This window comes from Physcomitrium patens, chromosome 2 (assembly GCF_059467195.1).
Source record: "Physcomitrium patens ecotype Gransden chromosome 2, ASM5946719v1, whole genome shotgun sequence".
Taxonomy (NCBI): Eukaryota; Viridiplantae; Streptophyta; class Bryopsida; order Funariales; family Funariaceae; genus Physcomitrium; species Physcomitrium patens.
In genome coordinates, this window is record NC_143411.1 from 9,129,447 (window position 1) to 9,154,926 (window position 25,480).

The window sequence follows — 25,480 nt, forward strand, 5'->3', positions numbered from 1 at the left end:
AATAGACAATGGTCAGTTCACAACTTGCAAAATATTGTATATGACTGAAGTTTAAATCCTAAAGTCAAAGCCAAAGTTGTTGTATCTTCCAAAATAAGAACTTTTAGACATTATTTACACCATTAGAATCCTAGGTTCTAAAAATACAAGAATAGGTGTGAAGATAAAATGCACCCATCTACTCAAATTACAAGATGAAGTCACATAAGAATTGTTCGCAATTGGTGGTATGAAGTGAGAGGTACAATTGTTAAGAATAAGGAAAGAAGAAACTCAAAACAAGTGAAAGAAGTATAGTTAAATAAATTTATACTCCATAAACATGTCTTAGTTTGCTCACAAACTTTTTACTTAATAAAAAATAAAAGAGAAAAGAAACAATTGCTTATAAAGGTTTTTTTAAAATGTGATTTCAAGTTACTTTTAGTAAATTATAAACTTTTATAATTTTAGTTAATTTAAATTAATTTTATTGCTATAGAAAATAAAAAAATAAAAATTAAATAAATAGATCTTACCTTAAGGATAAATAAGTTTGAGCTTCACTAAGGCTCACAAATGGTGTATAGGATGTCCTAGAAGGGCCATGAGGCTTTATTCTTATCCTCCTATCTACATTTAAGATGCTACAATCCATATAAGACATATTGTACCTTTCTTTTTACAACTAATACACTAGTTGTTAATTATTATTATTTTTACAAGTAAAACATATTTCTTTTGGCATTTTTCACTTTACTATGGTATTCAAAATCACTCAATTAGTTGAGGAGCCTTAATGAGCTTTTAAATCTTATTCCAATTCTTTATAACGGCCCATGAAGGTGGTAAAATTACTTTTACCAAAGTCTTAAATATATGCTCTAAAAACTCTTAAAATATCCTAAAATAATCCTAAAAAGTCTCATAATTTTTTAAGATGCTAATATAAAATTAAGGTCGCTTTTATCTTACCTTGGTGCTAATTTATAGCAATAAAATTAATTTCAATTAACTAAAATAATCTTGTTTTCTAAATAAATTACTAAAAAGTCATGAAGTTTCTTTTTCATGCTTCTTCTATCTATTAGCTAACATTTATAAGATTTTAATAGGTAATATAAATAAATATTAGACCATATAAAATATTACTTTTAATAAATAAATACAAATTATCATATTTAAGAGAAATATACTTAATCATATAAAGTAATTCTATCTAAGACTTAGTAAGATTCTAATTTAATGACTTTTGGTTTAATCAAACTCTTCTAACTTACAAAACCTTCTAAATCCTATTAAATGCTTAGGTCATCAAATAAACTCTCTAATATTAATATTTTTATATCCAAACAATATTAAAACTTTATTTTTAATAATTCCAATAATTTAGATGCATTGATAAGATACATAACAGATTAAGTTAAAATTAAAAAATAAAGATATCAAAACTTTTGAGCACACCTATATAACCTTAAATCGTAAGCTTCTAAATTCTTAAACTCTTAGTCTTCTTATACCAAAAGTCAAAGTCTTGAAATCAAAGTCAAAGCAGTTACATCTTCCAAACTAGGATATTGTATAACAAAGTATTTTTACTATTAAAACCTTAAAAATAGGAAGGTATATTAAGTTATAATTAAAAATAAAGATGTAAAAAAAAAAAGTGCCTATACAATTCCAACCTATAAATCATAAAATTTAAATTTAAAATCTTTAACTAACTTTAAAAATTGAACTTCTTAGATAATTAAGAATTTTCTTGTAATTAATTTTTTTGAGGTTTCTTTGATATAATCTAAATATAATCTTTTTGAATTACTATCCTTTTTGTACTATTTTATTTAAAATATATCTTATTTAGGCTTGCTTTTATATTTCACACTAACTTATGAATGTAGTGTTTATTGATTTTAAACCTATTTTAAAACTATCTTTTTAAGAATGTAGGGACTATTTCTTTTGACAATAATATTATAAGAAAACTATACATGTGCTGAAGCTCTTCATTTAGCCTACAAATTGCTTCATCTTAAATCCATAAGTATTTTGTATACTAATATTATAAGATATAACTCACAAAATTGCTACAATACCCAGAAGTTATACCCAAAGGACATAATAAAAAAAAATTTAATACATATTATTGAGTTTTGTAGTTGCTGTAGTAAATTCATTTGATTTTGAATGGTAGTTTTATTGTTTTTTTGTTGGAGTTAAAGGTAGTTTCATTGTACAGTTACATTGCTACAGGCTCCACAAATCCATGAATATGCCTTCATTTCTCAATTTCAAGGCCTACACACATCAAGATCATTACAAAAATTTAATCAATTCTTCTTGCATCAAGCTCTGTGAGAGCTGTTTGCAACTTGGCAACACAAAATCTTCCAAAGTAGGCTTTGGAAATAAGCTTTGGCATAATAGACATAGATAGTATGAAATCACAATAGCAATCCAAAAAGTTTCTAATATTTATTATGTTCTAACTATCAACAGCAATCTATTATCTAGACAAATTAAATGATAAAGTAAATATTGTTGTTTTTATGTTTGACCATTGATAAAGCCTATACTTAGGATCAACTGAGATCCATCTCATCTTTTCTATAAATTAAACTCCCAACATGCTACATGCATCATCCACCTTTTTGCATGTACTGTAGATAATTTTGAACTAACATCTTTACAAACAAAAATAATTAATCTTGCCTTACTTTGGTATTGATAAATAGATCATGCTAACATTCTATGTCTTTCTTCTAGAGTGAAAATAATTTATACTCCTATCTTTCTAATTTTACAAGTAATTGTTTATTCTATGACTCTTGTGCCAAAGAAAAGCTATTCAAAGCCAAAATTCTATAAAAAATTCTATTTAATATCCCTCTATCTATTTTAATTTTAAAATAAGATGTTATAAATGCTCAACTACTATATGTTATTGTGTGGAGCCGAATTCATACTTGCAACAAATGCAAGGAGATTAGACGGGAGGGGGCACAAATCCCTCCTATGGCAACTCTATTGGGTGGTCAATGGGTAGGATCAAGGGGCAACACTCTTTGCAGGGATTTTTGGAGGTAGAGCCACTAATAGAAATTTTCATTTCATACTTTCGATATATTTGGTTTTCTCTTTTTGGTAAAGAAAATGTTCCAAGTAGAATCCTACTCTTGTAAATTTGAAATTCTTCTTCTTAGATTTTGTTTTATCAACTTCGTTCTTAGTGTCTTTCTCATTCTATTATGTAGATGAATTTCTAAAACTTTTAAGACATCAAGCAACACATTGATGTTGAATTAAAGGCTAAAGTATTATACATATGTTTTGATAGGAGAAGTAAATATTTATCTACAAAAAATTTAATTTCGAATAAACTAACAATCAACTAATACCTATAGTTTCTACCAAAACAACATAGTGAAAAAGAAAAAAATAGAACCTTAGTCAAAACTACTAGGTGTATAGCTGCAAACAATAATTATCTACCTATCTTTGAAAGGAAATTATCTATGCATCAAATTACTGACAAAATTAAACTGTTTCTAAGATCCTTCATTTATTAATACCTAATGAATATTTTTATCATTGACAATCAAACTTATATTGTGATATTATATAAAATCAGCCTAAAAATACATTAAGCATCTGGATGTGGAAAGATTTGATCTTACATTAAAGTTGAATTTACAATCTAGAAACAATGCATAAGGCATTCAATAATGCCTTTTTAGCAATCTTCAATAACATAAGTAAACTTCCAATTGTGCTAAGTACACCTTGTCAATCTTAAATTTTTTTAGAAATATCTCATTACACTCTAATCATTTCGAAATAAACCTAAAAAATACTTAAAAATTCTAATTAATTCTAAAATAATTATAAAAATAAAAATCAAGAAAAATTCTTAAAAAATCTAAATTAATTATAAAGATATCTTAAAGAAACTTTAAAGACATTCTAAAGAAACTCTAAAAAAATCATAAAAAACCATAAAAAATCCTAAGTAAATTCTAAAGAAATTTTAAAAAGACCTCAATTAAATCTATTTTTTTTTAATAAAAATTCATAAAATTTTTAATTTTTTTTTCAAATCTTAAATAAATCCTAACCAAAGATTAATAAAATACTAATAAATTATTATTAAATATTAAATAAATATTAATAAAATACTAAAGATATCTTAAATAAATTCTAATCAAATTTGAATTAAAATTTGGTTGAAACTTAAAAAACTATAATCAACTTTGATTGAAATCTAATCAAAACCTAACTAATACTAAATAATCTTAATCAACATCTACTGTAAATTAAAAACCTTATTAATTATTAATTTAATATTTTTTATTAATTTTAAAATTTAAAATTATTAATTATACCAATTTAAAAAATACACATAAAAAACTTAAGAAAAATATTATTTATAGATTTGAAAAAAAACTCCAAATTTGTATGGATATTGGACTTCTTCTCTCTTCAACCTTGATGTCAATTTTTTTTTAGCATTAATAGCTTTTTTTTGCATAATTTAATTTCTTTAATAATTCTTATTTATATTTAAAACTAATTAAACTATCAACTCACAAAAAATTATATCAATCTAATTTTCAAACTACTCAAAATCATAGAAATCCTCATTAGTGCTCAAAATACCTAATTTTTGAGATCCTAATCTACTTAAGTTTTATTGATCTTTGATTTAATTATTCATTTAAGTTTAAATTTATAATACATATTCAATATAAATATTTTTACAAATCTGAAAATTTTCACTCATAGATATTCTTCAAAATTCATAAAAATTCCAAAATCTAATTTCATTTGCTTGTCCAAAAAAACAAACTCATCCAAAGAAAACTTGACTTTGTAAAGTTTTTATAAATTTATCTTCTTAAAACCAATGCTCAAAGAAATTCTATCAAGTCTACTCTCTAATTCCACTCTTCAATTAACAAAAGAAAACCATATTTATTGTGAATGCATGTTTTTGTGTCTTGAGGTCTAGTTTTGACCCTAATTCACAACCAATCTTTGCATGGTATCATTCTAAGGTCTTTTATTGGTAATTTTTGCTATAATCTATTTTTAATTTTTATTTAAAGATATTTATAAAATATATTTTTAATCTAATTTATTTTGAATAAGTTATAGTGTTATAAAGTTAAAAAAAGATTTGATTCACAAAATGATAACATAAATATAATTTATTTCTTTTACCACCTCTATAATTTTTATCCATATTTTCTAATATACCTCACTACTATATATTCAAATAAGCTCTTTTATAATATAATCATTTTTTTCTTTTATTTTTTAATCATGTTATAATATGACAATCATGTTGATTTGTTCTTAGATTTTAAGAATATATATATATATTCCAAAATAAAATTGACAAAAATTAAAGGAAAAATCTATTCCATGCATCTTGGTAGGCTATGATATTTAATTAAAGACTTTTAGACATTTAAATCTTCTTCAAAACAAGATTCTAATTTTATAGGATGTTTTGGTAAACAAACTTTAATTTGAACTATTACACATAGCTACATATAACACCAACAAAGTCTTCTTTACTATCTTTGCTTAAATCTTTTGAATACATGCTTCTTTTATAGGATTAAAACCTTTTATTTTAGTTCTACTTATTCAAATTCTATTTTTACAACTTCAAAGAAATCCTTGAGTCCTTATAGATATAAAGACTAATTTCTCTACCTAACTTCTTAGGATCCTTTAAAATGCACCAAAGTTTTTCTTAAAACATTAGACAAAATTTTGATATCATAGAAATTCTCATATATTCCACATAGTAAACAACCATAAAACAAATTATACTTAAAAGCTTGTAGAACTTCTTGTTGATAAAAAGATATTATATTATAAGTAAATACTTTGTATTAAGTCTATCACTTACTCACTTTATAACAAATTCAAAGCTTGTATTATTACAAAATAATATGAACAGAATTTTAACATTTATTACTTTAAATTTTTTACTTTTGTAGTCAAATGGTTCCTCTTACTCACCATTATTTCTATTGGCTGCATGTTTTGGCTAAATCTTTATCTATTTGGATGTCACTATAGTCTTTTTTGAACAATAAGTTGCAAAAATAAATCTATATGCATTAACTTCAAGGCTTTTCTATAATTAAACAAAATCATCTAATGTACTGTCTAAAATGGTTATTTACAAGCTAAAACATGGTTCTTTAGCATAGTATAAAGAAATAAATTCATGCCTCTTAGTTTATTATTGGTATTGAAGATCAGATAATCACAATTTTATTCTAAAAAAAGATACTACCATTATTATCATTGTCTTCTATATTAATGACCTTTTGCTTACCAAGAGTGTTTTTTTAAAAATTAAACAAAGTCAATTCTTACTTTTACCTACAATATGGAATAAAAGACCTTAGTCCAATCAAACAATATCTTTGCTTCAAATTTCTCTTCTTGAAACAAAGGATCATGATCTACCAAAACATCTTTGTAACTCAAATTTCAACTAATGCTCATATGCTAGTTTGCAAACTATAAAAACCTCTACTTTCAAAGAGGCTCTTATTTATTATTAATTCTAATACTCCCAAATTTTATCAATCTATATATTGTCATATAATTAATCAATTCTTCTACCTTATAAATATACATTCTAATGTATCAAATTCATTCAACTTTGTAAGCAGGTTTATGTCTAAACTTCAAGACGCCTATTGGTTGGTTGTTAAACACATTCTTTGGTATCTTTAAGCTACTTCAAACTTTAGCATTCTTTACAAAAAGGGCTTTATTTGACACCTCAATAGATACTCAAAGAATGAATCTATTTAAAAATTCTAAAGCTTTATTATTATTAATTAAATATTTTGTAAAGATTTTTAAGAAACCACTAGAAGATTTTGCTTCTTCTTTGCAAGTAGAGTCATATCATAGGCCAAAAAAAATCCATTGTATTTTTTTCAACAACAAAAGCTGAATATAGAGTATTAGTAGAGGGCGCAAAAGAAATTGCTCATATCATATGCATACTACATTAGCTACAATTTAACCAACTCACAACAAAAAAATATCCTAATAATCTGCTTAAATAAGAAAAAAATGATAAATACAAAAGATACTTCATTATCTACAAAACTCAATATATATTTGAAATGTAACAATATCAATGCCATTAAGTTGGCAAAGAATTAAATATTTTATGCTTGATGTAAACATATAGAGATTCACCACCATTACATTCAAAAAAGAGTAATTAAAGACAATATCAAAATTTTCTATGTAAGTTCATCCAATTAAATAGTCAACATTCTCATTAAATTATTAGATAAATGAGATTATGTAAGACACAAACTTGGAATGGAACAAATGTCTTAAAAAAAAATAGAAACTTTTTTGATAAAATTTGGCATTCATTTTCATAACCTTGTTTGAAACTAATTAAAATATTTATTTATTTATTTATTTTTAGCCAAAATTTTAAACAACTTATAGATATGCCTCAAATAATCCTCTACTTATTAAGTTGCATCAATGCACGTTATGATATATTCCAAGACAAGATCCCATTGCCACAAAATACGTTTTTCTACTTTGAGAAGACAAGCCATTCTTGGCTATACTTCAAAATACTAAACTTCTCTTTAGAAACTTTAAAGCAATAGATGTTCTGTCTATAACAAATTCCTTTGATTGCTCCTCAATCGATCTGTCATTTTTTCAAAAGTCATTTCTTTCAAAACTATAAAAAAAAAAAAAAAAAAAAAAAAACCAAAGATATGAATTGGAATCAAAAGAAAAAATAAATCTTTCTATATTATGTCTGTAACTCTATTTTATTTATTTAATTTCAAGGAGGATGTTAGAATTATTAAAATTGAACAAAATTGTTAGTACAATGCATAAAAAAAATATAAAATAAATAGTAGAAATCAATATTTGAACAATCATAAAAAAAAAGCTTTGGAATGTCATTTATATTTTGAATTAACTATCAAATTTAGCATTAGAATAAAATCTCCAAGAATCAAGATGATAATGAAGAAGAAAAAAAATAAAATAAAAAAAAAACTACAAAAGTGCCAATTCTACGTCTATTCAATCAAATGGACATTGAGCCCTATATTCATTGAGCAATTCAATGAATGATTTTTTTTATTTTTATTTTTATCCAATTTTTGTGGTAACAATTCTCTTCTTTATTTACTTGAAGAAGAAAAATGACATACTATTTTTGTTGATTGAATAACAAAAATAAACTAATATTAAATATTAGAATATAGAAAAATTAAAAAAAATTGCCATAAACAAGTAGAATCAATGAATTTTATACATAAGTCTAAGTTGATATAAAGAATTGATTTAGATTTAAGGTTTTATTTACTCATCTTTTATTAAATTTTCTTGAATTTTTTATATTTATTTTATTTCAATTAAAAATAATAACTACATCAATATATTAAAAGGATTGTAGTGAAGTAAGAATTTAAAGACAATTTGGTGAAAAATACTAAGAATTATAATTATTAAGCTCAATTGTATTATCAATTTTAGAATTTTAATTTATTACTGTGATAAATTTTGATTGAGTAATTTCTAAAAATTATGTTGATATTTTGATTATATTTATAAAATATAAATAAGCATTAGTAAAATATAAATAAGCATTAGTAAAATATAAATAAGCATTAGTAAAATATAAACTAAAAATAATGCAAGTTATTAATTCTATAAAAAAATTGAATAGTTTGTTGGATTAATGAATTGTGGGATTTTTTTAAAAAGAGAGATATTAATTGATGTTATATTCTTAGAAAGCTTATACTCATTGAAATAGGAATGAAGATAAAAATCAAAAAAATCAAAAAAATCAAGTGATGATTGGTTATTCACTTAGGTAATGTACATCATATAACTTTAGAGAAGTGGTTCTTGGAACTACATTTTTGTATTCTTGTGAATTTATATTTTGCTAAATTTGTCTAAAAAAGTCTTATCACAAGATAAAGGTTGTTGAGGCTTGAATATTGAAATAATTGAGGTTATTAGTGCTAGGATTTATTCATGGTTTGATAGGATATAAGGTTATTACTTTGTAATTATTGAGGCTGGATGAATTAGAAAAAAGCTTAAATATATAATAATTATAATTTTTATATTATTTTTTTGAATTAAAATAATATAATTAGAATATATACAAATATAAAGTATTTTTTTTAAGATTATTTAGAATTAAAGGTATATTTTTAAGATAAAATATATAATATGAATGATATAAAAGCTTATGTTTGATTTATTAAGGTTTATAAGAGAATATAAAATAAATAATATATAAAAATCATAAATTTGACCTGTAATGAAGAATGTGCGGTGATAGGGTGAAGTTAGGATACTTACAACAAAGTCATCATGACATTTCTTTTAGAATTGATAAAGTTATTTTATTAAAAAGTTTATAATATATTTAAAAGCAAATATTTTAAAGTAATATATAATAATCTAATGATTACTTCTATTAGAAAGAATTGATTCATATCTAAAAATTAACAAAAGAAAAAAAATCTATTTATTATTGAAGTAAGTCATTTAGTAAAAGGTATTACCTTAGGTAAGTTGTTAGTGGTCAAAAGGCAACAAAGAATATAAGGAAGTTACTATGGTGGCTTCTAGGGTTTGTAGATGGCAACTAGGGTTTGTAGGTAGCGGCTAGGTTAAGAAAGAACCTAGGATTCAGTTGAAAGAAGTAGAAATAGATGTAATGTTGATGGAAGTTGCCTTATTGGTTGGCAACCACTACCTATAAGTAACAAATGTATGAAGTAAGAGTTATCTTACTCCATACCTCCTTTTGTGTGCAACCTTGCTGATGCTAAGTGTTGTAACTTCAAAGTGCTTGTTCTTCAATAGGTTATGGATCCACACACCTTTAGTTCTGAGTTTTGAAGTTCTTTGAAGTCTTTGTTGGTTTTAAGAGTAGATCTTATGGTTGTTGCTGATGTTAGGGTTTGATATCTTCTAAATCTCCTTTTGCATCTAGTTGTTGATGTAGTTATGCTCTTGCTTGTTGTTAAGTATATTTATAATCTTGGAGGTTATTAGATACCTTAGATTGATGTTTAAAGGCACTTATGTTCTATTTCCTTTCTAAGTTTCATCATTGGTGCTCTAACTTTGTGCTTTTATGTATTAATCTCCTTAAAAAATCCACTTATTGTGATAAGAGGTGCTTTGTGAGGTTAGAAGTGTTTTGTGAAAGAAGAGAGGTGATTAAAGAGAGGCAAAGCTTATTCAAGAGGTTGTGAGACTTATGAAAAGTCTTATAAGTAAAGTTGAGAGTGATTGAAGAGTGTAAACATTAAAAGGGCATTCTAGGTTTCTAAGGCAGTAACATCTTCTTCTTGATTTTTAGAGTTCATTCTTCTCTTTTCTTGATTTTCTTTGATACACCTTTTTTTTAGACATGGCTGTAAATGAAGGTGAAGGTTTGAGAGTAATTGAGAAGTTTAGGAATGATAATTTCTACCATTGGAAGAAAAAAATAGAGCTCTTGTTGGCTTCATTTGATCTTTGGGACATTGTTGATGAAAGTGAAGACCCTCCAAGTGATGATGCTTATGTGAAGGTGAAGGAAGAGTACAAATGACGTGAAAGGAAGGCTTTTGGCATGATTGCAACAAATCTTGATGATGCCAACTTTTCACATGTAATTGCTTGCACTCGACCAATGGAAGCATGAAAGACTCTTTGTAACATCTATAAGAGTAGAAACCTTGCCAACATTCTATAAAAAAGAAGGAAGTTCTTAACAATAAAGATGGAAGAAAGAGATGACCTCATGGTTCATGTCAACAAGAAAAAAGCACTTGCAAATCAACTAGTAGTTGTTGACACACCAGTTGATGATAGAAAAATTGTGTTGACATTACTCATGAACCTTCCTGACTCCTAAAACTACTTCATTGTGGCATTGGATTTCATCAACATGAAGGAGCTTACTATGAACTATGTCACATCAAAAATTGCCAATGAAGTAACCAAGAAAAAAAAAAAAAAAAAAAAAAAAAAAAAAAAAAATCAAAGTGAAGATTTGGCTCTATTATCAAGATAAGGCAAAGGTAGTTATTCTCACCAACATGATAGTTCAAAGAGCAACATGAAAAATTACTATATTTGTGGAAAATTAGGTCACTTTGCTAGGAATTGCTACAAAGCTAAGAAAGGAGATAAAGAGAATGCAAACAATGCTTGTGATAACTTTGGTGAAGATGACTATGCTTTCATGGCAAGTGAAAGAGCCTCTATGATTGTGATGTCTAAGTGGATTATAGATTCACATGCTACTAAGCACATGATATCATATAAGTGTTCATTTGACACTTATGAAGAAATTCTAGTAACCAAAGTTTGGTTGAGAGACAATGGCATGGTATAAGCCATTGGAATTGGCTCAATTGTTGTAGAAATCATTGTAAAGGACCTAATCAAGAGGATCAGATTAAAAGAAGTCTTACATGTGCCAAAGATGAAAAAGAAGCTCTTTTCGGTGAGCAAACTTATATCATATAGTTGTAAGGTTCAATTTGACATGAATGGATGCTTTGTGAAGACAATGGATAGACAACATGTTGCCAAAGGCTTTAGAGATGGAAATCTCTAATTCATCAATTGTAAGAAGGTGAATGGAGTTGAAGTGGCTGTATTTGCTGATTTTTCACAAGACCAAGACAAGCTTCGAATCTTGCATCAACGACTTAGTCATTTAAATTCCAAATGCATGAAGGAGCTTCAATCCATGGTAAGTGGCTTGGATCTTTGTCATTTCAGCCACAATGCCATGACACTTGCATGTAAAGGTTGTATACAAGGCAAAAAACAAAAGAGTTCATTTCCAAATGGAGTTGCAACACATGCAACCAAATTATTGGAGATTATCCATTCTGATATTTGTAGACCAATGAAGACACCATCAATTGGAGGAGCAAGGTATTTTGTCACATTCATTGATGATTTTTCAAGAAAAATGTGGATTTACATCATTAAAGCTAAGAGTGAGTGTTTTTCAAGGTTTAAGTAGTTTAAAGGTCTTATAGAGAAACAATGCGAGTGCAAGATCAAAGTATTATGCACAAACAATGGATGTGAATACATGTCAAATCATTTTGATGAATTCTTAAAGATTCAAAGTATTGCAAGACAAACCTCTACTCCTTACACTCCACAATAAAATGGAGTTGCTGAAAGAACAAATCGCACCATTGTGGAGATGGCAAGGATTATGCTTCATGCACAACACCTTAGGCATGAGTATTGGGCTGAAGCCGTAATTATTTCAGTGTATACAAAGAATAGATGCCTTGTAAGTGCACTCACATCAATGACTCCACAAGAAGCTTGAATTGGCAAGAAATCTTGTATTTCATACATGAGAATCTTTGGATATATTGCTTATGCAAAGATTCCAGATTGCATGAAGTCCAAACTTGATGCAAAGAGTACAAAATATGTATTTGTTGAATATTGTGAAGGTACAAAGGCATACAGGCTTATGTGTTTAGAAACCAAGAAGATCATCAAAAATCATGATGTTGAGTTTTTGGAACATAAGAGTGCTTTTGAGCACTTGAAGATGTATCCAAGTTGAAATAATGGTGTGTTTGTGGACACATCATCAATTTTAGCAAAGAAAGAAGAAGAAGATGATGGTAACAATGAAGATAAAAAAAATGCAAATCAAGGTGAAGTACCAAAGAAAGTAGACCATAATATGCCTTCAATTGTTAGAACTAGTAATGAATACAATAAAGATATCGATAATAATGATGATGATGAGGAATATCAATCTTTAAGTGAGAAAAGACAAGCTTTAAAGAAGAAGAAGCTTGGAAGAGAGTATGAAGTGCAAGAAGATGAAGCCTCTCCAAATGAAAGAAGATATCCTTTGAGAGAAAGAAAACCACTTGGTGAATAATAGAAGGACCATATTTTTCTTCAAGTAAGTGAAAAACATGTTAATATTGCTCTTCTTGCTGATCCATTGAGTTTTTGTGATGCATTAAAGTCCGCGGATGCTATGAAGTAGGAGAATGCTATGGAAGAAGAATACAAATCACTCATAGATAATATAACATGGAAATTGACTCAACTTCAATAAAATCAATCTTTAATTGATTATAAGTGGGTGTTTAGAACCAAAAAAGATGCAATAGGCAATATTGTGAGATACAAGGCTGGATTGGTTGCCAAAGGATATTCACAAGTTGCTGGAGTTGATTTCAATGAAACATTTTCCCTTATGGCCAAATTCACCACCATTAGAACCATTGTGGCAATTGAGGCAGCAACGGATTTGGAGATGCATTAAATAGATGTAAAGATGGCATTCTTGAAAGGAAGTTTGAAAGAAGACATGTATATCGATCAAACTCAAGGTTTTGTACAAGAAGACAATCAGCATATTATTTGTAAGTTGAAAAAATCTTTGTATGGACTAAAGCAATCTCCAAGGGTATGGTACCAATGCATTGATACATTCTTTGTAACTGAAGGATTTATAAGGATTGAGGCTGATCATTCCTTGTATGTGATGCAATCAAATGAGTTCATATTGATTGTCATCTTATATATTGATGATCTAATTATCTTAACCAATACTATGAAGATGATGGATTAGTTGAAGACAAAGTTAGAAAGAGAGTATAAGATGAGTGATTTGGAAGAGCTTCACTATTGTTTAGGAGTGGAGTTTTTAAGAGATCGTACTAAGAAGACCATTACAATGAACCAAAGCAACTACATTGAAGAGGTGTTGAAACGATTCAACATTGAGGAATGTAAGCCTATTAGAACACCTTTGGAAGCCAATTTGAAGTTGATGAAGCTCACGGATGAAGAATTTGCTAAAGTTGAAGGTCAAATGCAAGGAATTCCATACAAAGTAGCAGTGGATTCACTAATATATGCAATGGTTGGCACAAGGGTGGATCTTGCAATGTTGTGAGCCAACACATGTCAAAGGCTGGACCAATCTATTAGACAACCATCAAAAGGATCATGAGGTACTTAAAAGGCACTTTAAACTTCAAATTCTATTTTGGAGGTTATAACATTACTTTGCATGGTTATTATGATGCAGATTGGGTTGGAAATGCAAATGATAGAAGATCAACAATGGGATATGTATTTTTTGTTAGAGTAGGAGCTATATCATGGAACTGCAAGAGACAACCAATAATTGCAAGGTCAATAATGGAGGCAGAGTACATGGCAGCAAGCCATGGTGTAATAGAAGTAATATGGCTAAGACAACTTTTGGAGGACATTGGAGATGTGCAAATGGAAGCAACTCCAATAAAATGTGACAATCAAGGATGTCTTGCATTTGCAAAGAATCCCAAGCATCATTCAAGGACAAAACATATTGACATTCAACATCACTTCATAAAAAAGAAGATTGAAATGGGAGTGATTGATGTGAAGTATTATGCAACGAAAGACATGCTTGCTAATTTGTTGACAAAGGCATTAGTAAAGAATAAACACCACATGTTGACAAAGGCATTAGGATTGAAAGCCCTTTGACCAATCGCAAAGTGGGAAAGTTGAAGTAAGTCACTTAGTAAAAGGTATTACCTTAGATAAGTTGCTAGTAGTCAAAAGGCAGCAAAGAATATAAAGAAGTTACTATGGTGGCTTCTAAGATTTGTAGGTGGCAGTTAGGGTTTGTAGGTGGTGGCCAGATTAAGAAAGAACCTAAGGTTTAGTTGGAAGAAGTAGAAATAGATGTAACATTGATAGAAGTTGCCTTGTTGGTTGGCAACTACCACCTATAAGTAACAAGTGTATGAAGTAAGAGTTATCTGACTCCATACTCCTTTTTGTGTGCAACCTTGTTGATGCTAAGTGTTGTGACTTCAAAGTGCTTGTTCTTCAATATTTATACATAAAAATAAAATTGATACAAAAAAAACAAAAAAAAATAGAATAATATATTAAGAAAAAAAATATTTTTATTTTTATTATTATGCATCAAATTAAAAAATAAATATGTTATTTTTATGATATGTATTTAATACATTGTGATACAAAGCTTAATAATATTTTGATTAATATTATAGAAATAAAGATTATGAATAAGATAGTTTGACATTCTAGTCTAAAAATGATTGATTTTGGTATGTCAAAGATTGAAATTGACTATCTTTAATATGGAAGGATGATCAAATTTGGCATTATTTTCAAATGGATTAGTCAACTTTACATCTTTGATTACTTTAAAATAAGCAAATTCTTAAGCTTGAAAACATTGCCAAATAAATTAAACAACCTCACATCTTTGATTACCTTTGATATAAATAGTGCAATAACTTGATATCATTTTTAAATGAATTCAAAAATTTCTTGTCTTTTACTTCTTTTAACATAAAAGGTATTGATGCTTAACATCATTGACAAATAAATTATACAACTTTACTTCTTTAACTATATTTTTTGTAAATAAATATAAGAGCTTGATATGATTGTTAATCAAATTAGACAATTTTACAACTTTAATTACCTTTGATATAAATCAAAGAAAAAGCTTGAAATTAGTTTTTTTTATAAAATTAAAATCTTATATCTTTCATTACCTTTGATATAAGTAAGCACAAAAGCTTACATTAATGCTAAATAATTTAGGCAATATCACATCTTTCACTACTTTGAATAGAAGTAAGTGCTCAAGCTTAACAATATTACTAAATAAATTAAACAACCTCTCATCTTTGATTAGCTTAAGAATGACAAGAATTATTTATTAAAAAACTTTACATCTTTGATTAGCTTCAATACTTAAGCTTGACATCATTGCCAAATAAATTATGCAACCTCACATCTTTGACCACTTGTAATCTAAGTTAAATACAAAAGCTTTATATCATTACCCAACAAATTACACAACCTTGCAAATTTGACTACCTTTGATAGTAGTGCATGCAAAAGCTTGTCATTATTGCCAAATAAATTAGGTAACCTTGTATCTTTGACTTCATTAAATAAGAGTTCGTTCTTAAGGTTGATATCATCGCTAAATGAATTTGGCAATATCACCCTTAGATTATGTTAAAAATAAGCTAGTGTGTAAACTTAGCATCATTGCTAAATAAATGAAGCAACCTTACATCTTTGACTACCTTTGATATAAAGAAGTTCTCAAGCTTGATATTATTGCCAAATGAATTGGGCAATCTCATATCTTTGACTACCTCTGATATAAGTGAGTCCTCAAACTTAGTATTATTGCAAAATGAATTTAGCAACATCACATCTTTGAATAATTTATATACAAAAAGATGCTCTAGTTTAACATCATTGCCAAATGAATTAGACAATCTTTCATCTTTAACTACCTTAAAAATAAACAAGTGTTCAAGCTTAATAATATTGCCAAATGAAATATATAACTTCACTTCTTTGACTACTTTTGATATAGGAGAGTGATCATATTATTGCTTATTTTGTTCATATAGGAATTGGAGATTATTTTTCTCAAAATAATACAATGATTTCAAACATAAATTGAGTAATTTATTTAAAAGTTACTTATTTATTAAATAATCTAATAATACAAGATAATTTAGTCTACAAATATTGAATTCAATTTTAAATATAAATCATTGTATTTTTAAGATTATTTTTTGGTTTACATAAATCATAATCCTCTACGAAATCATATCTTTTTTTTTTCACATATAAACATAGATTTATTTAATTTTTGTTTGGATAAAAAACATGTGTTGTTATTTTATTTTATTTGATTTAGAAGTGTGTTGTTTTTTGATTTGCATAGATTCTAAAAATTAAAAAAAATAAAATAAATCATATTTAGGGTAGGGTGGAGAGACAAGAAGACAAGCTTTCAATTTATTTAAGAGTTTTTGATTTTAGATTTAGTAAATTAAATAGTTATAGCTTTTTTGTGTCCAACCACATGGATTTATATTTGTGTATGTGTATATATATATATATATATATATATATATATATATATAAATATATAAACCTACACACCAATCACCTTGAAAGTACTTAAGTAGTAAGAGATTGTAAATTATCTATTACTTATCAAGTCTTATTCTAATCTTGTTTCAAAAAAATATGTTGCTAAAACATATTTATAATTGAAATAGTTAAAATTCAAAATATTGTTGTGCAAAATGTAACAAAAAATCAAGCATACTATGAAACAAAGATAATTTTATTTTTATTTAAGAAAAAATAGATATAAGAAAATTTTCTAAATTTATTAAAATAAAGTGTTTAGAAAAAACTATAATAATGATAACAAAGACAACTTCTTCTTAGAGTAGAAGCAAAAGTACCTAAGATTTGTAAAAATCAACAATAAAACATGCATTTTTAAAATATTCAAATTAGATTCTTATATAAAATAGTTGTAAGGCACTAATATAAATTGGACCAAGTTAAAAGAAGAAGATGAATAGATGTATAAAATTAAATTTAAAAGACTAAATAATAGAAATTATGATTTGAAAATAATATATGTTTTATAAAAATTAAAAGCTATTTTAAATAAATAATTTAATATGATTCTTTTTTAGTTAGATGTATTTTTAAAATAATAGAATATAAGTTTAAGAATATAATTTAGACTATTTATTAAAATTTTAAGGAATAATTTATAATCTAATATTAAAGCTATACAAGTAGATAATATTATTTTGTTTCTAAGTATGACAAATACCAAATAAAATAGACTATCAAAAAGAATTTTAATAAGTATCTTTAGATTAAACTAGTAATTACAAGTTTTATAAATACCAAGAAAATATTAAAAATTAAAAACTTAAGGACTTAAATAAGTTTTTTAATGCATATTTTACATTATATATATATATATATATATATATATATATATATATATATATATATATATATATATATATATAGTTTATTTGTTTGGTTTTTTTAAACATTTGAAACTACTATAATAGCAAAGAATATTATTTACTTATTTAATTTAGCAAAGATAAGGATTATAAACTCTTTATAAATAACATTTTAGATGGAAAGAGATTTTAGAATAATGCCTATAGTTCTAACATCCTTGTATAGAAGGTCATGGAAATAGATAGTTTGTCTTGTAATAAATATTAAAATTTTGATAGAAACATGATTGAGAAATATTTTGATATTCTTTAGAATCTTATAATTGGTTTATTTTATTATTTTAATATATTTCTATCAGTAGTATTTAAAATTAAATCTCTTCGTAAAAAAATAAAAGTAAAATGGATTATTTCATAAATAAGAGAAAGTAACTTCCAAATTCAATCAAAAACATCAAAAAAATAATTTGTTGGCTTTTCTACTTTTATAGAGTACTCTACAATTGGTTGATGTTCTAACCTATGGAGAGAAAAAAAAAAAAAAAAAAAAAAAAAAAAACTTTTAGAAAATTTTATTAGAAAATTAAATAAATTAAATTTATATTATTTGAAAATACAAAATAGAAAAAATTGATTATGGATTTATTGTATACTTTCAACTCATGAACAAAATAATTTATGAGTTTTAAATGTGAGTGTTTGAATGATACTATCAACACACACACACACACACACACACACACACATATATATATATATATATATATATATATAACAAAAAAAAAAAAAAAAAAAAAAAATTGATTGTTTTCGATTAAAAATAAATAAAAAAGAAAAAGAAAAATAAAAATAAATAATCGTCTATACTGGTATCTATTTTCAACTTGCTTATGTTGTAACTTGGGAATTTTCTTAAATTGCAACATTGCTATTCAAGTGTTTTGAGATTTTAAATATACTTATTTTTTGCTACTATTGTTTAATCTTGATATACATATTTCATTACCAGTCATGTTTATTCATGATTTTGAGGTAATTTCATATATTTAAATACAAATAGTTTTGTTAAAATCAAAGCATATCCAGCAATGAAGTGATGTAAGCATTGTTTGTGATAGTAAATTTATTAAATGAATGTAATGAAGATAAAATGTAATGTGGATATTTAATTTACAATATAGTGATAATTTCAAGTCATAAAAATTGACCTTCAATTTTTTTCAAAACTGAGGACTCACTTGTTCTATTTGATCTACTATTGAAAGACTTTATTGTTTTAAGTCTCTTAACATATTTATTTGGTCCATCCTTTTTCTCAGTTTGAGTTGAGTCGACACTAATATCAGTGAAAAAACCTCAACGCACCCAAAAGATTGAACTTACAAAATATCCAAGGATACAAGATTCAAAGAAGGTTTCGAATATGCACGCTTAACAAGAATAAGCAAAGCTATCAGCTGGCTTGTACATACAGGCTAGGGGCAAATTTTCTGATACTAATCTAGTTTAAGATAACAGAACAGCATACATCACGCATTCAGAAAGAATGGTTATGATAATTACAACTAACTGGGTGAAAACGTGAGCTTAAAACACATGCAAAGCCACATTAACCAGAAATCCGAATGGCTTCTCGCTTCATGCGGTAACGCGGATGGCGAGGAACCATTTGAGAGTGCCCAAATCCGCCCTGACCGATTTCAGGCTCAGCAGGCACGTCGTAGTAGATATAACCCAAGTGCTTCCCACATGCTCCGCAAGTCAGCTTTGTGCGCCGTCTTCGAAAGCCCCAGTAATCCAAAGTCTCAAAGAATGGGAAGCATTTGTTCTGCTCCTTTTGGCGGAAGTCGGTCTTATCCACTGCCGAGAAGGACACTGTGCCTTTGTTGCCGGCTTCGAAGTATGTCTTCGGTGGATACAGGAACTCGTCGCTAAGGTTTAGACATCGGTTGCATCCTCTGCAGCTGCCAAGTCACAAGAGCCAGCAGAGGGGTCAGAACATGTTTTGAGGTATTCAGCTTTGCAGATTCTGGTATGGTATGTCAAACTGTAAGCAAGAGAAGAAAAAAAAGAGTGGAAGAAGAGCAGGTGAGATACTGACTAATAAATTGCCATTCTTGAATAATGCCCGTTCTCAAAAAGGATCACCTGAATATGGCCCTGGACATACATAAAAAGAACGCTTTAGTTGAGGATTAGAGCAGACAACAAAATTCTGAAACTTAATCAGATGCGCATATGGAAACAACACTGTGAGCGCCGCAAAAATAGTGTAAGAAGTCGTTCAAAGCTTGGCATGTCCCCATAGTGTTTACAAAAACGAATTCCAACTATATCGTGGATTGCGAAAATAATAAAACAACCAAACACGACAAACAGTTCAATCTACTTTGTAAGAAGCAACATATTGATGTTATTAGCGATCACGAACGCATACTTAACATGCTATTAATCACGAAGGTACTGTCTCACCTGAGTATAGACTTGCTCGGAGTTAAGCTTCAGCCCAAACAGTCACCGACATCGACTAGCATCTAGAAATGGAATTCTGCATCCACAAAACCCACATCTCAAACCACAAACCCTGGTCACCATTACAAAGAAATAGTGCTGCAGAGAATGACTTGGTTCTTCATTTGAACAGTCGAATAATTCAGCTGCATAGTGCAAAGAAAACTTGCGCGAATTTCCCTGCTACTGAAGACCTACTGCGAATCGAAAAAAAGTTACTGCAAGCAATCCATGCTTTATGGTGAAGTCGGATTACTCGCCTTGAAGCACTGAAATGAACAAATCCAGATTCACTCGATGTAACAGCAAACTAACTTCTCGTTGAAAAAAAGGCAAGCTCCTAACAATTCTGGATTATGCCATCACCAGTCAGAAGGAAATCCAGGAGGCTGAATAACCCTAGTCGGGGCTTCGGCAGAAATTGCTACTCCAGCAGGAATTCGCTAACGAGACAAAGAGTGACACAAGTGCCGTAACAAGACAACCTATCACGAAAGGAACACGCGCGCATCGAATGGCAACAACAACATTATGCCACCGGCCAGTAGAATAATTGCATCCAGCAAGGGAGAAAAAACTATTGCTGGTTTCGTCGAGTTCCCGTTGAGGAGGTGTGCAAATCCGTACCTGAGTATGGTAAATGGCCGCCCAGACATGGTTTCCCAATTGAATATCACCACATTTGTTACGATCCCCAGAATCACAGCATGGGTTTCACCTGCAAAATTCTTGGGGCCAGGATGCGCAAGCACGGTCTTGCTCTCGCAGCAGCGCAGCAGAGGCTGAAGGCGACTGACACAAAGGCATCAGAAAACCGAAGGTAGCAATCTACGGTAGCCGCCCAGCTTCGCAGGGAATCCGCACCCAGAGCACTGTCTACATGTCTGGTCTCATCCGAATTCCGCCAGTCAACTCCGTTTCCGCATCATCGTCATCGTCGTCGTCGTCGTCGTCATCGGGGCCATCGCCGTCGCCAACGCCTCGACACCGCAACCCGTTTGTGGGCCCGACCACACTCTTCACCCTTCCGTTTCTTAATCCTAATTCAAACCCTAATTAGAACCCTTATCCAATGTTCTCTTGCTCTTCTACCCCAAATTTTTCCACCCATGTGTGTTGATTATTGTTCTTCTACACTTAAATTTTTGTACCAATGTGTGTTGATTATCATGTGATGTCGTGCCTTTCAGTTAGATAACATGGGTACTAATAAATTTAGGATATCCTTTGAAATGTTAGCTTGTTTAACATTCAACGATGTAAGATCCACCTTGCTGTAGCTTATCTTCAGATCAATATATTTCTACCTAATATTAAAAAAAAAAGATTAAAAAAAATTTAAAAGATAGTGCAAGTGGAATTTGTTTCTTGGATGTTGCACTTTAAAAAATCATTCTTTGTGTGCTATTGCCTAAGAACATTTGATTTTTTTTTTTTTTCGTAATGAAGACATTAGTTAATGTATGAGTTTGTTATCTAATTGGTAGTATTCAAATTTATACTTGTGTTACTAAGAAATTCATCCTAGAAATTGAATTTTACTCTGTAGATTATTTTGTATGTACTCCATGTATTATATTTGATCATATTCTATTCACCACTAATTATGCCACCATATAGATTGAAACAAATATATTTGTATATATATATATATATATATATATATATAATCAAATGAACAAATAGGACTAATTTTTTATGATTCTTCTAATTAATTGATAAAAAATAATTTATTTTTTTAATTTAATGATAGAAACCATTAAGTAGACACACCTCTTTTATTGTATTGACACTTTTCCTATCACACCAACAATACACCATTGCTACAAAGTTTCTCTACATGTTGGACATTAATGGCACTAAAAAGTATAAAAACAACAACATACAATACATGAACATTGGTGATATAGAGGCTAAGCAATTCAAACAAATAAAAAGGAGTACCAACATAACAATTCTACTAGGTAGGCTCCTCCTTTTTACTATTTGTTTAGTTTAATTTGATTAGTTTTTGTATTGTTGATATTCTTGTCTTGTAGGTTGTTGTTTTTATGTTGATGTTTTAATATCTTTCACACTCATTAGTACCAAGCTTGATGAAAAACTTGTAGCAGTAGTATAGATGTGGCTTATAAAGTATTTACGCAATAAAAAAGAGGTGTTTATACTATAAAAATAGAATGTATACTTGGTGGTTCTCTTAATAATATACCTTTGATCAAGTAATATATATATATATATATATATATATATAAACACATTTTTATATATATTTATTAAAGTAATCAAAGTATACAAATAAAATTTTATTTATAATCTTTTATAAGTTAGTCTTTATAAATCTACAAAATAGAATTAACACATATCTATGGTATTATTTGACTTTAAAAGAAAATTTCCAAGTATCACTTTGTGGATTGTAAATATAATTGCATATAAATTATTACTATTAGTTATTTTTAATATTTTTGTCTTTTAAATCTCAAGACAATTATTTTCTATATTTTTAAAATTAAAATGTCAGCCATAAATTTAATAAAGGATTTACATCCAGTATTTAAAAAAATCTAAAAACCATTTTACGTCCAACACTTGATCAAATCTAATTTCAAACTTAAGAAATTTCTAAATCCTGAGCTTAATTCATAACAAATATTAATTTTGAGATTTTCTTAAAAAAGTGTAATTTTTCTATTTTTTAAAAAATCTAATTCTAAATTCTAATCCAAAGAACATTCTAATAAATCACAGCTACCTTATATCTAGCAAAGTCAAATCCTAAACCATGATCCTAAAAAAATCCTAAAAAGTCTTCAACACCTCAATAATAACTTGTTAGAGACCAAATTTATTTATTATTGTTATTGTTTATTGTTGTTTGTTTGTTATTTTGTTTTCTTTTTTTCTTTTTTTTCTTTTTTTTTTTCTTTTTTCATTTCTTCTTTCTTTAAATATTTTTTATTGAATAATATAATCTTTAATAGAACTAATTCAATAAGATTATGAAATAAATATTTAGAAAAGAGTTTAAGAATTTATTATTAAATAATTAATAATAATCAATTCAACATGTTTTTGGTATTTATAAAATAAAAATATTTTCTAAGTAGATATTTAATGGATTTGAAATTTTTAAAATATGCTTTATATTTACATAATTCTTTTTAAAAAATAAATATGACTCTTGGTATTTTTTCTAATAACTTCTTGGAAAACTTTGTGAAGAATCTCCTACTTAAATTTAATAAGAAAACGTTGAATTTTGCTTCTTTGATTTTTTATTATTAATAATTGTCTTCTTTATATCAATAAGATCTAATATGAAATTCAATCTAAAATTAGACCATTTACTTCCTAGTTATAATCTTCATAAGATTCACATCTTTAAAGAAAATTTTGACAAAAAAGCTCTTGGATTTAAGTTCTATTATTTTCTTTAACCGTACACAAGAGCCAAGAAATTTTCTTTTTGTTTCTATTTCTTAATTTATTTTGTTGTCTATCTTTATCTTCTGGATTATTATGCACACATATTTATTATTTTATTGTTATTGTGATTTAAAAAAAAAAAAAAAAAAAACCCAACTTTTCTTTTACTTCTTTGTTTATTTAAAAAACTTAAAGAGAGTAAAGGAGTCCTATTACTATACTAATAAGATTAATGCCTTCAAATTCTATCATATTATTATTTCTATTAATAGTATTAATTTACTTGTTGATGTAATTTCTTATCTTATTAACCTTTATAGATCTTATTTTGCATTAATCCTAGTATTTTTCTTAGACTTAATCATTATGCTTGTGGATACTATTTTCTTCTTCTATAATTCCATCACTTCTTTTTATTTATTTAGTTTAATTTTAACTATTTTTTTATCTATTTTTTATTTTTTATTAATACTAAAATTAATATACTAAATCTTCTTTATTAATGTGTCATAAACTCAAAAATTTTCTATTTGAGTATATATATATATATATATATATATATATATTCATAAAACAAAATTTGGTTGAATAAGTTTGTATTTTATATTGTAAAGATTCTTATAGTTATTATCTAATGCATATAAAATTTTCAACAAACCAATGGCTGATTTCATAGCTATTGATGTGGTTTTGTTTATTATCTAGAGTCTATAATAATTTTTTTTTTCTAAATATGTGTAAGAACTTTGAAATTAAATTTAATAGTATTTATTATGCTTTTAATACCTAACTACAATGGTTTTCAGGATATAAGTATCAATGTATAATTGCTTGAAGTATAATATTCTTTTAATTTTTTCTTTTATTTTAGAAAATACAATTTATGGTGTACCATCTTACATTTTTAATTTTCAATGCAACTAAATAATTCCATATTAATAAAAATATTCATTTTTATAATACTTATTTATATTTAAAATTATATATGTGCTTGTCTATGATTTAATAACAAAGGCTAAAATATTATTTATTTATTTTTTATAAAATTTTACAAAATATATCTCATTGTGCAAACTTTTAGATATAAAACTTGCTATTCTTATAAAATTTAAATTCTTAAGACTTATTATGTGAAATTACACCAAAATATTAAATTAACATATATTATAACAATTTGATGTGTAATTAATTCTCTTACAATGTTTACTACTAAAAAAAATTATATTCTTTTTTTAAATAGATATGATTAATGTTGAATGTAAAAAAATCTGAAGACTACCAAGAAGGTTTGAATTGGTGCTTAGATAAGATTTAATCAAAAAATTCTTTATATATTAAATAAGTTAGAATCAAGGAAGAGTTTTGTTTCTATCTACAATAACTTGTCAAATCAACATTATTATATAAGTGTAGAATTGTTTTGATACCAAATTACTATTCAATTGTTATAAGATATATACAAATATCATTTTTGGCACTTTGGGACAATATATCAAGTCTCATCTTTATACAATTAGTATAAAATCTTTGTGTGCAAATTAGAACTAAACATTCTCCTAAAAATATCTATACTTTTTGCAACTTGGTACACTTCTTGGCATTAATGCTAACAATACATAAACTATACTATAAAATAAGAAAAAAACACACATGTTTCATCTCATATT

The 25,480-nt window shown here is 27.0% G+C and overlaps 1 protein-coding gene across 2 annotated transcripts; it reads right to left on the minus strand.

The window, feature by feature from the left end:
• Positions 1–19,215: 19,215 nt before the first annotated feature.
• LOC112294891 (uncharacterized) lies at positions 19,216–21,171 on the minus strand. 2 transcript variants are annotated; one of them, XM_073540216.2, is made up of 5 exons: positions 21,012–21,171; positions 20,645–20,733; positions 20,346–20,421; positions 19,975–20,033; positions 19,216–19,837 (listed from the first exon to the last, which is right to left on the minus strand). In XM_073540216.2, exons 4-5 carry the CDS (start codon positions 19,986–19,988, stop codon positions 19,483–19,485), a joined length of 369 nt encoding a protein of 122 aa, XP_073396317.1. In that variant the 5' UTR covers positions 19,989–20,033; positions 20,346–20,421; positions 20,645–20,733; positions 21,012–21,171; the 3' UTR covers positions 19,216–19,482. The 2 variants fall into 2 exon arrangements, with proteins under 2 accessions (XP_073396317.1, XP_024401642.1); XM_024545874.2 differs by lacking the exon at positions 20,645–20,733.
• Positions 21,172–25,480: the final 4,309 nt, after the last annotated feature.